This window comes from Adiantum capillus-veneris, chromosome 19 (genome assembly GCF_014529385.1).
Source record: "Adiantum capillus-veneris isolate H3 chromosome 19, ASM1452938v2, whole genome shotgun sequence".
Classification (NCBI taxonomy): domain Eukaryota; kingdom Viridiplantae; phylum Streptophyta; class Polypodiopsida; order Polypodiales; family Pteridaceae; genus Adiantum; species Adiantum capillus-veneris.
The window spans coordinates 19,270,743-19,284,167 of NC_140949.1; the positions used below are offsets into that span (position 1 = coordinate 19,270,743).

General features: G+C 41.6%; 1 protein-coding gene across 1 annotated transcript; it reads left to right on the forward strand.

The window, feature by feature from the left end:
- Positions 1-262: 262 nt before the first annotated feature.
- LOC147433660 (mannose/glucose-specific lectin-like) lies at positions 263-1,730 on the forward strand. The gene has a single exon (XM_086489769.1). It carries the CDS (start codon positions 419-421, stop codon positions 1,232-1,234), a length of 816 nt encoding a protein of 271 aa, XP_086345895.1. The 5' UTR covers positions 263-418; the 3' UTR covers positions 1,235-1,730.
- The last annotated feature ends 11,695 nt before the right edge of the window (positions 1,731-13,425 follow it).

The window sequence follows — 13,425 nt, forward strand, 5'->3', positions numbered from 1 at the left end:
TGCAAGCCCACAATGTGCGCAATGTGATGTGCATAAAAGCTTATAACTAGTCGCTGCAACGTGCGGGTCACATACCTAGGTAAAACTAACTATGCTAAATAAAATGTGTCAACTGCGCGTTTTAAAGAATAGAGGGCAAGTCAAAGGTGTCCTGCAATGACCAATCTCTTGCACCATCAGCCATGTGTTGAGGTTTGAGAGTCGGTCTCGCAGTGGGACTAGCAATAGGCCTATATGCCCACCGCACTGGGTGAGTGGGTTGTGGGCGAGTCCGTCAAAAACCACCCACGAGCCACGAGTCACGAGCTCGATGGGCTTCTTTTGACACGGAACTTGGCACTTGGAAGACTGTTTGACAAGAGTGTTTTCTCATCTCTTTCAGGCAAGCCGCAGCAGAGTACTTGTTTCTATCGCCAAGATGAACAGCCTCTCTCTGCCGGTGCTGCTTCTAATTCTCTCCGTTCTCCAGCAACAAGTGAGTGCAATCAATTTTGAGTGGGGTACAACAGGGGATGTGAACTTTGCATATGATGGGGATGCCTCTGTGTATGCTCCACACCAGCTCAAACTTACAATGGGCGTGGCCGATGCATTCTTTCATGCTAGTTCCGGTCGGATACGCTATGTACATCCCATCTCCCTCTGCTCCAACACCCAAGCCTCCTTCAACACTTCCTTCATGTTCCGCATGTCGGCAGGCCTCGCCAATTCGCCCGCCTACCGCGGTGACGGCATTGCCTTTTTTGTGAGCCCTGCTGCGCCCGATGCAGCACTCCCAGCCCCTCCTCTTCCCACCACCAAAGGCCTATTTGGGGGCCTCTTTGGGAACTCCTCTGTTTTATCTCCTTCACACATGCACATGAAGCAGAAGGGCCCCATCATTTTTGCTGTCGAGTTGGATTCGTCGCAAGAGAGCTGGGATCCCAATGATAACCATGTTGGCATCGACATCGGCAGTGTCGTTTCTTCGTACACAGAGTCATTGAATTTATCAGGAATAGTGCTCAACTCTGGCAGGGATATTGCAGCAAGGGTTGAGTACAATGGCAAGCAGGATAAGCTGCATGTGTATGCATCCTATGCTGGACGGCACTCAGTTCGGGTCTTGTCGTACCAGTCGCTCCGGCTATGTAGCATTTTGATGGGAGGCCCTGCCATCGTTGGCTTCTCCTCAGCTTCTCGAGGCTCCGTGGAGACTCATGACCTCCTGTCTTGGACATGGCAGAGCTCTTAAATTAAGCTACTACTGGGTGTGCCCACATACACACACGCACAATACCATTTCTGAAATTCTGTGGAATGCATGTGTAATTTTGCTTTCTTTACCTATGGCTGATTGGTCGTTTCACACACAAGGCCCGTGGTCAACATGTGCAATAGGTTGCCCAGCCCTTTTGGTGCTCTTGTAGCCCTTTTGGTCGCACACAAGAGCAATGCCCTATTCAAAGTATAGACATTGGGCGCCCAAGCAAATTGCTTGTAAGTGGGCTTTAGACCCAAGATGCGTGGCCGGCCAAAGTAGCCTAGCTCGGAACAGGGGCACCTATATATGCCATGCATGTGGATGGCCAGCCCATTGTTAGAAAAAATCCGGGGTCCAACGTATTTTAACCGGCTCAAATTGTAAAATCCCGGTTAGATTTTGAGCTTGCTTTCTAAGAAAACCGAAAAATTTACACAAGTTTTAGCGTAATTTTACTGGCAAAAGCTTCAAATTTTGACGCGAAAATCGAAAGAATTTCAAGTTTGACTTTAAAAGGATACAACAACTTTAAGTGAAGTAGTAGATGAAAGCTATTTTTTTTTGTTTTTAAAAGAGACCCAAAAATTGGGGATCTTACATCCTCTCACACTTGAAAAATTCGAGGTGTTTTCACCTCGACATGAAGTTTGGATAATTTAGTCTCATTACATCATCACGTTTCCAAGTGGCATCTTCCTAAGGATACACTTACCATTTAACAAGGTGTTCAATAATAGTCGTGGTTCTCCTCTGAAGTATTGCTTCGGGATATAATTCAAAATTCCCATCAGTAGATGTAGATAATAGAGAATCATCAAGAATATGTTGTGGATCAGGTACATACTTCTTGAGTAAGCTGACGTGAAAAACATAATGTACCTTTATGTGTGGTGGTAACAAGAGTCTGTAAGCTTGATCATTAATACGCTGTGTGATTAAAAAAGGTCCACAATATCTGACACTTAGCTTCTTACACTTACCCATTGATAAAGAATTATGTTTGGGTTTCACCCTCAAAAATACCATATCGCCCTCTTCAAAAAGTATGGTAGATCGTTTTAAATAAGCATAACTTTTATGTCTATCTTGAGCAATCTTAATATCGTACCGTATAAGATCGGTTTGTAGTTGCATTTCATCCAACATTTCTTTGGATGCTTGAACTCGTAAGAGAGGGTCTGTCCATTTGAGTGGAGTAAGACACTCTTGCCCATACAATGCTCGAAAAGGAGACATCCCAATTGAGCATTGGAATGAAGAATTATACGCAAATTCAATTAAATATTACAAGTATCTAATCCATTTACTCCGGTCATACATACAATAAGCTCTCAACATGTCTTCAATGATTTGATTTGTTCTTTCTGTTTGTCCATCAGTTTGAGGATGATAAGCAGTATTAAAAGCTAACTGGGTTCCTGTAGCTGAGAATAAGGCTTTCCAAAAATTAGTCGCACTATCAGAAATTATCCTTCGAGGTAAACCATGATACATGAAAACACATTTCATGAAAACTTGAGCTATATCGTTAGTCGTAAATGTTGTTTTGATTGGAAATAAATGGATCATTTTTGTAAGCATATCAACAACCACAAAAATAGAGTCATATCCCAAAGATGTAGGAAGTCTTATAATAAAATCCATTGATATGCATTTCCATTTCATTTGTAGAGCATCAATTGGTTGAAGCTTACCCGGGTATTGGATTCGTTCAGCTTTAATACGCTGGCATGTTAAACATCTTGTAACATATTTCACCACATCACGCTTTAGTTCTGACCAAAAGAAACTCTTTCTTACAGTAGAGTAAGTCTTAATGTACCCTAGATGTCCTGCTATAGGTATATCATGAGCTTCCTGTAATATTTGGAGTTTAATTCCACCTTGATTTGGAATACAAAGACTGTTACCGAAGTAAAGGTAATCGCCTTCAATGTGAAAGCCTTTGATTTGCCTTTCTTGCTTCTCTGTGCGATCATTTAAGTTCATCAAGTACTAGATTTTTAAGTAATACAGGTCCTGAGTCATACCGTCTCGAATAAGGTCAATTAAAGAAGTAGTAGAGGTTGTAATAGCATCTACAATACAACTTTCTGCTTAAGGCATCGGCCACAAGATTTTCCTTCCTGGGTTTATATTTGATTTCAAAATCATATTTGCATACCAACTCCATCCACCTTCGTTACCGTATATTAAGGTCAAGTTGGGTGTAGATCCACTTAATGCTTTTATGGTCGGTATGTAGTTCAAATCTCCTTCCAAGAAGATAATGTTGCCATACTTTAAGAGCATGCACAATGGCCAATAATTCCAAGTCATGTGTAGGATAGTTTAACTCATGTATATGTAACTTACGAAATTCATAAACTACTGGTTTTCCTTCTTGAGATAGAACGCCATCAATTGCTTGTCCACTTGCATCAGTGAGCACAGTGAATGTCTTTGAGAAGTCTGGAAGCTGTAGTATGGGAGCATTCACGAAATTTTCTTTGAGTTTCTCAAAACTAGCTTGAGCATGTTCATTCTAAGTAAGAATTTTAGTCTTCTTAAGCATATTAGTCAATGGAGATACAATCTTAACATAACCTTCTATAAATGTACGATACCATCCTGTTAAGCCAAGAAAGGCAGGTACTTCTCATACTGATTTTGGTGTAGGCCAAGCTATAACAGCTTCGATCTTACTTGGATCAATAGAAACACCATCTTTGGATACAATAAATTCCAAATATTCCACCTTGTCAGTGAAGAAGATGCATTTGCTATGTTTGGCATAAAGTTGATTTTGACGGAGAATTTCAAATATTCGTTGTACATGTTGTTCTTGTTCTCCTCTATTTCTTGAGTAAATCAGGATATCATCAAAGTAGACAAGAAAAAAATCATCAAGATGCTCTCGAAACATGTCGGCCATAAGAGGATCAAAAGTTGCAGGAGCATTAGTAAGTCCAAAAGGTATAGCTGTAAATTCATAATGTCCAAAACGAGTATTGAATCCAGTCTTTGGTATGTCCTCCTCCTTGATTCGAATTTGGTAATACCCTGACTTAAGATTAATCTTTGTGAAGATAGAAGATCCATGTAACTGGTCAAGCAGTTCATCAATCCTTGGTATTGTATACTTATTCTTGAATGTTACTTGGTTCAATCCACAATAATCAATACAAAGACGTAAAGTACCATCCTTCTTTCAATTAAAGAGGACAGGAGTACTCCATGGAGAAACGTTGGGTTGGATAAATCCTTGTTCAAAGAGTTGAGTTAATTTCTCCTTGAGTTCCACAGATTCAAGTACTGACATTTTGTAAGGTCTACGAGCAACTGGTTAAGCTCCTGGTGTAAGCTCTATTTCATGATCAACATCACGCTTGGGTGGTAACTGTGAAAGTTCTTCGAGAAATACATCATCAAATTTTGTTATCCACTCAGGTTCAGGTGAATTTATCTTCTTCTCTTTAGGGTTAAGCTTTATTACGTAAATCCTCTCATTTTTCCTATAACCCTTCATAAGTTTGGTAAAGTTCACTAGTCTGAGCTTAGGCTTCCTCCGTTTCCTAGTAACTGTAACTCTAAAGTTTTGATCATTCTCAAAAGTCAATGAAGCGTCTTTACAATGTATGTGACCATCATTGGATTTAAGCCAATCCATTCCCAGAATTCCATCGTAAATTCCCATGGGTAAGACTCTGAAGTTTGCAAAAGTATTATGACCATCCAAAACAAGTTACCCAGTGAAGTAGAAGATATAACCTTCCTACTCGTAGCTAATTCTACTGTAAGGTCTGTATCAAGGTGTTCAAGCAAAATGAGGTTTTTGATGCACTTAGGAGATATGAAAGAATGTGTACTCCCTGAATCAATCAATAAGGTAAAATGGTTACCTTGATACTCCACTGGAGTTTGAATAACTAAAAATTGTTCATTCACTCCTTGATGTTCAATTGCAGCATGAACATACGCATTTGTCCGATTTCCTTCACCTCTAGTCCCTTGAGTTTTGTTAGCTTAAGGTCTTCCTTGAGGTCTTTGATTACCTCCTCCTCCTCCTGGACAAAGTTAACATTTAACATTTCCGTTGTTGCTATTGTTGATAGGTGGTTCATTTTGAACAAAAGGTAGATTGCCTGGTCTAAAATTCTCCTAGTTTTGAGGTTGTCTCTGGTTTTGATTAAAGTTCTGTTGATTGAAGTTCCTCTGAACTGACGATGGTCTGGGTCTAAAGTTTCCAAAATTTTGATTCAGATTGAAGTTTATATGTTCATAATTGTCCACCAATCTTGTGAAGCTTGAATTGTTAAATGGACAATCCTTGGATTGATGACCAGGATCAAGACAAGTGTAGTATAAATGATCTTGTCTAGCTTTCATACGTAACAAGTTCTCTCTTCTTTGTTATGAATTTCCAGATCTTTGTTCCTCCTTGGGACGAGGTCTTTTGATTTCACGAACAAGAACAAGTTCTGGTTTCCTCTTTCCGGTAGTGGATAACTCTATTTCAATGAGTTTTCCTGCATCAAGGACATCTGCAAAATTGGTAAGACGAAAACTCTGAAGTCTAGTTTTCATAGGATTATGTAACCCTGACACAAATCGAGATATCTTGACCTCTTGAGTCATCCCTGCAGGAGCATAGTTGACAAGGGTTAAGAAATGTTGGTAGTATGATTCCAAATCTTTGGTTCCTTGAGTACATTCAAGAAACTCATTCATATGGTCTGAATGATAAGCCTTGTTCTGATAGTTCTTCTTAAGTTGGGTCTTAAGATAATCCCAAGTTGCAGCATTATGATCAATATTGTTTTCCATGCAATGGTCTCTCCACCAACGCTTGGTTGTTTTCTCTAGTTTGAACTTAGCAATGATAGCTTGGTTTATTGCTAACAAATGGGCTAAGTCAAAATAATCATCCATGCACTCAATCCAATCTTCAAGAACTTTGCCTACATCTTTGTCTTCCCCACTAAAATTTCCAGGTTGAAACTTGCGAAGCATAGCATCGATGTCTCTATCGATAATGTTGTGTTGAGGAACAATAGGTTCATTTGCGTTGCCACATTGCCTCTAGGAGGCATGGTAACTTATTGCACCATATCAACCAAGGTGACACTTAGTAAAATATTCTATCCCGTTCGAAGTCTTTTAATCAAATGGAATAGGCACTTAAAGATGAGATGAGAATAAAATAGGAGAAAGCATAATGAATAAATTAACTCAATTTCTATATCACAAAACTTTGAGTTTCTAAAAGTCTACAAGGTGTTTCGAAAGTTTCTAATAAATCCTAGTGGCTCTGACATAATGCACTTGGTAATATCCATTATGACATCCTTCCACCAATGGAGTATAGTTGTCCCATTCCTTGAGTATGTATGATGGTTGACTCCAATAATCCTTTACGATCTTTGGTTGGAACATTTTTTCGTTGGCGTGTGAGTCATACCATTCTTGAGTAAGAGATTTATTTGTTACAGGTACCCCCATTTTGGTGTGAACAATCGCCTTCCTGTACCCAAAGTAGTCATCAAAGAAAGCAAATTCCTTTGGAAACACATCCGGTGTGTCCCATCCTACCGAGTTGTGAATATTTGCACAATCTACAAGGCATTGAGGTCTGTTGTAGGCATTGTATAAAATTTTTACATTGCGAGGATTGTAGATTAGTGACTTCCCAAATAAGTCAAAGAATAACTCTCAAGGTACTGGACTATAGGAATGTCGGTCATTGTTTTTTCATTGGCGTCCCCATACATTAAACATAAAAATGTCAAAGCACCCCGTAACCATTACTAAAGGAAGTATGTTTCTGGCCATTCATGTTTCTTTTGTCGGTCTTAGGGTAAGTTCATAAGCATTTATGTACAGTATTTGATTAGTAACAACAATCTCCATTCTGAACTTAGATTGTATCCACTCAATACTCTCAACAGGCGAGGGTTTGTGCTGAGGTGGTCTAAACTTGGGGTTCCCTACAGCATAATGATACCAAGCTCGAAAGTAACAAATGTGTTAAAAAATGAGTGTCACTTTCTTGTTTTCTCTCACAAAACAACCTTTTATAAATTAATTTTTCTTCTTAAAGCCTTATATAGGCCATAGTGAACTTTTGTTGGGGTAAAGGCGCTCCGTCTTTTGCCCGCCCGGATGTCCAGTGTTCGGCCGCTCGCCCACATGTGTATATACCCTTATTCTTCATTACATATGAGAATAAGGAGCTCCTCATCTTTAGTCTTGTGAGGATGCTCTACCCACACCGGCTTGTGATCTTCGCCCTTCCCCACATGCACCACACCACGCATGCACGTACGCATGCATCTGCGCACATGCCGTACTGCACCCATCAATTGGTATCAAAGCTACGGCTAGGCGGCAACAGTGATCTCTCGGTGGCAATGAAGTTCGGTGCTTGGTGGCGTCAGATCGGACGCGATTCCACACGGATTCGAAAAGTAGATCGCAGAGATCAAGAGATTGTGTTTTTCAAGACACTTTGGTGTACAATTGTTGGAGAGTGAAAGGAGATTGAGAGAAAGCGAACTGTGTGAGAGCACACTGGCTACGTGCGGGCGAGTAAGCTTGTCGTTATCTAGCATCGGCCCGAGTTCGGGCTTCTAGCATCGTCTACGGCCTCGAGCATTGACGGCTCGGCTTGGCATATCGGTTTCAACACCAATTTGCGTCTATTCTACTAGCGCACTTTCACCCGGTGGCGGAAGCCAACATCGTTCGTTTTCTTGACTTGGAGCATAGGCAGCCATAGCATTGGCACTTCCGCCTGGCGGTGGAAGAAGGTTCTGATGGCCATTACCGGCTTTACGACTTCGACTGTCATCTCCAGTTTCGGCTTCGACGACACATACCGACAGATACGGCTCTAACGGACCATTCCAGAGCGGATTTCTCCCTTGGGTGCACACAGCTCTTGATAGGTTTTTCCGATCGACGTGTTTACCGATAGATGAGGTAGTAGTTGCTAGTTCTTCAGCGTTTTTGCTTACAGGTTGCGAGCAGCTTGTGTGGAGCACTAGAGAGCATTTTTCGCATAGTTTGGTGCAGTTTTAGGTTATGTATGCTTATGTGGATAAAGCTTGAGCTAGGTAAAGCTCGTAGGTAGCAGATTTACAGGTTTATAGGTGTTTTTAGACAGGTACACATCCATAGAGCCACTCGGTTTGCTAGGCTTTTGGCAGCATATGTAGACCATTTGTGGATCTGTTTACTAAGACACTGTCTAGTTTTCATGCGATTTGGTGCGATTTTTTGAGTTTTTACTCAGTTTTCAGGGGAAACTCTGTCGATTTTTCCCCAGATTCTCGCCATGGTTTGCACGTATTCACAGTTTGCTTTAGACACCGTTGTTTTAGATGTATGAGGCATCAGCGGAGATGTATGCGAGATGCAAATACGGTTTTGATAGATGTTAGAGAGGCAATTCTAGTGGCAGTCTATGCCAGTGACGGTGATGTCATGCTTGCCTCCAATGTATCTCTTGCAGATTTGCCTATGATTAGCACACTTTCTCCACAGTGGTTACTAGATAGCGATGCAGTTTACGTCACACCATGTCGTGAGTGGTTGAGCACATTTTCTAGTGGGAGACTTGGTTGTGTGCACTTGGCCGATGATTTGGTGTTTGACATAGAGGGTGCACGAGATGTTGTTTATCATTGCCCAATGGTGCGTCATACATGCTACGACATGTGTGCTATGTTCCTCAGCTGAGACAAAGCTTGATCTCAGTGAGACAATTGGCAGATTTTGGTTGTCAGGTACTTCTTAGAGAGCAGTCTTTCCAGATGCATTGCGGTTCACTAGTGATTGCCAGAGGAGCCTGTAGCGGCTTGGTATATCCTATGCATGTGTCTGAGGTTCGTGACGTTGTAATCTCAATTTTGTTGCTAGCATGCTTTGAGCAAGAGATGAGACTTGTCTTTTTTGCCAGTGATCTCCATCATGCTCACGAGACAGAGCATTTAGTTGTGCAAGACATGCTACTAGTAGACTCTGTAGAGACAAAGATAGAGCGGCAGTGCTCTAGTGAGACACAGCAGGTGCTGTCAAACTTTGTGTAGGCAGAGGTAGAGCAGGTCTGCTCCCTAGAGGCACAAATAGAGCTCACAGAATGGAGTTTTTTTACATGCTCGTGTTAGAGGCTGATGAGTTGGTGCCAGGATGCACAGTTTTGCCTATGGTTGAGAGGGATGTAGCTTCCCTAGTGTCGATGTTGACACATCCATACGTGATGGGTAGTACTGAGGATGCAATGATTGCAGATATTACAGCGGAGGCCATTACAACCAGTCTTCGTTAGCGTTCGGGCGTCTCATGTTTGACTCATTCCTGTCGAGGCCCGACCTAGTAGCTGCAGTGGAGCATTTGCAGTAGGGATTGTCAACCATACGGTGGCTGACACTAGCATGACGCTTCGTGGATCTTTACAGACCATACAAAGTTGTTTGCGAGATTTACACGCAGGCTCTAGTGTGGGTACGCACACTCGCTTATCGATAGAGCCGATAAGACTGCGTGTAGATCGACAGAGTGAGCCAATGGGCGTAGGTTGAGAGAGTCTCTCACTTGTTTTCTTGTACATACTAGTAGTTTAGCTAGTAGGCCTCACTTTATTGGCACATTGCCTTTAAGTGGAAGATTGTTGGGGTAAAGGCGCTCCGTCTTTTGCCCGCCTGGATGTCTAGTGTTGGGCCGCCGCCCACGTGTGTGCATACCCTTATTCTTCTTTACATATGAGAATAAGAAGCTCCTCATCTTTAGTCTTGTGAGGCTGCTCCACCCACACCAGCTTGTGCTCTTCCCCCTTCCCCGCATGCACCGCACCGCGTACGCACACATCCGTGCACACGTGTACTCATCAACTTTCAGCTTCTTTTTTTTTGTTGCAAAAACCACAATATTCAGATGCGTGCTCAACACGAGCACAAATACCATACATGACCATCAGAGACAGAAACCAGATACAGACTACAGACTCATCACCTAGAGGTTGCCACCGACCCTATACGGGCTACCATCCCGATCAAGGGACTCCCTCAAGATGAAACCCACATTAGATACAATAGCTAACAATACAAAATATCATACCGTCAATAAAGCCATTCGCCTACACAGACCATCATAGAGGAACTATATCCGTAAGCAAGGCGTGTTATGAGCGCGTCTCGAGCTAGAAGAGAGTGAGAGAAGAGGCACTCACACTATACAAGATCTTGGGACTTGATTATAAACTTAATCTTGAGTACAAGACTTAATACTTTATCAACAAAAACTTGGATTACAAAGGTCGACTTACAAGGCAAGACTTGATTACAAGAACAAGACTTGGTAACGAGTACAAGAATCGAAAACAAGACAAGAATTGAAAGAGGGCTTACCTTGCAGGGGCCTCACAACTTGTGTTGAGAAGACTAATTATAGAAACAAGAATTGATAACAAGACAAGAACTAGGAGAGGAAGTACCTCGCATGAGTTTCAAAACTGGTGTTGGCAAGACTTGAGCCCAAGACCCCTATTTATACTAGTGCTTGAGGAGGTTAGAAATTTTTAGGTTCTTCCTCAAGCTTAAGGAGGTTAAGAAGCTTCTAGGTTCTTCCTCAAGCTTCAAGAGGTTAAGAACCTTCTAGGTGTTTCCTCAAGCTTAAGGAGGTTAAGAACCTTATAGGTCCTTCCTCAAGCTTCTAGAACTTTCTAAGACCTTCTAGAATATAGTATATGCTTGTAGAATCTTTTAGAAACCTCTAGATTTTTCTTCAATCTTCTAAAATCTTCCACAAATTTTGTTGAGCAAACAGCCTATGGTGGATGGTAGCGAGAGCAGTCCATGGCTAGGAGAATTTGTGCAGCAGAGAAACGGGAGAGAGAGAGAGGAGAGACTTGATACTCAGTAGCAAAAATCACACGCTTTGATTGATAGTTATTTTGTTTAGATAACCTTACATATATGTAGCCAAACGTGCCATGCAGACTCAAACTCCAACTAAACTTGTCTGCATGCTATAAGGGATTGTGCCCACCATGGGTATGGACGACCGAACCGGGCTTGCAAAACCCAACAACCCCCCCTCAAGCCCAAACCACTGATAATGGACTTGAGACAGACTATGGTAGAGTCCAATCACCTGAAACTATGAGTAGAAGTCCCCCCCTTGACTATAGCATAGGGGTGTGTATGTGTGTACTTCCCTCAAACAACCATCAGTGTGAGACATACCAGAACTCAACCAAACAACAAAAGGGTGGTCTTATTATTTTATTTTTATGGTAGTGTCTATAACCCATACAAAAGTCTCGCATGATAATAAGTGACAATAGATAAAATCATAGACTCGAGAAGCCTCGCGGGAACTGCTGCTCATAGAGGGAGAAAGACAACTCGTCGAACTGCATGGATCTTGTCGCAGTCACTATCATCAGCCTCGCCCTGGCCTAAACCACAACTCTTGACACCAAGAAATCACCGTCTTCTACCTCTACTGGCTGCTCTGATACCATATGATGAGCACACAGCCTGTGGGGGATGGCGTCAAACGATCACCGTGACAGAGGTGGCGTGCAACACACAACTCTAATTGAGGCTAACCTGCATGCTATAGGGGACAGTGCCCACGGGTCGACAATTGATCACCACCGAACTCGAGCTTGCATACCCAACAATTGCCTTGATGTTACTGCAGTCTGCCGTTGTTGGGTATGCAAGCCCGATAATGGTGTCTTAGTCTGTGGGAACACTTCTTATCACATGCAGGCAGGTTCAATTGAAGTTCTTGTTTTTCATGGCAAGTCTGCCTTAAGATGTAATCCATCTATCAATAAAAGAAAGAAGATATCAAAGTTATATTTGAATTAAGAACTTATCAATTCAAATTTTATACTAAAATTTAATGAACGATAAATACCTTGCAAGAGATCCAAAACCATATATTACGTCTCGGACTCCTTGGGTAGTACATCCATCAATAACAAGGGGTAGAACATGCTGTATACATGATTAATCAATTCAACAAAACATGCAAGAAAATAAATACTTACGAAGATTGATAAAACTTTACCTTCACAAAATTGTGCCTATCATGTGTTTTTAAACCAGACAAGCTCTTGTCATCTAAAGTGAACATGTTTGGACAAGATGCTCCGTATCCTATAGGCGTACGAATCAATTGAATCCTCTTGTTGATAGTCTGCACCTCTTCTGCGTTGAGTACCCATGGGGCAGGCTCATAGGTTGTGTCACGTCGAGTTTGAGGGATCCCTAACCTCGAGAAAATACTTCCGAGCGAACAGGAAACCAAGTGAATATATACAATAGAAAAGAGCATATCAATATTGCAATAGTTCAGATGTTGAACATAGAGTAGTAAAATGAACCAGTCATATCTTAAATTTTTTCAAATAAAAGAACCATACACCCACATCTAATTCATTGGTACATACTCAAAAACTTGCTCAAAACCTTAGATATTCTCTCGCACAACAAGGCTCATCATAGGACCACAAAACACATAAAGTGCAAAACCTTCACACCCAGAGGCACCGCTATAGGGGCCATCATAGATTGACAAAAAACCCACAATGACATACAAAAACTTTAGAGCACAAAACTTGATCTACTGTTGCGTGTTCGGTCGTACTCCACCGAGAGCTTGAAAGAGCTCTACCTTTGTCAAAGCCGCTTGGTGCATGAACTCATGGGCATGAGAGTCCAAACCCAGAACATGAAGAAACACATAGTATATATGCTTGCATGGCACATATGTTAGACTCTTGGACTCTCTCTTCTGAAAATCTTCACAAGTGCACCTTGGAAAATCTGATAATGTCACAGAGTATGAAACTCCCTTTATCCTTGAGCCCTCTGTGCCAACATAGAAAACATGTGTTTCATTGCACACAATAATAACTTCCTTTATCCTTGAGCCCTCTGTGCCAACATAGAAAACATGTGTTTCAGCAACTTTCGCCTCTGGCCAATATTTTGTATCCCCTTGTACATTTGCATGTCTTTTTCCACTAATGTGTTCAGTAACTGTAACAAAATCAGGTCTATGGCTATCCTCCTCTAGCACAACACCACCATCCACAAAGATTGACCTCTTTTTCTTCACACTCTTCTCCCTGCTATATGACCTATTCATCTCTGGACTTTGCAAACCCATTTCTTTCATCAAAGAGT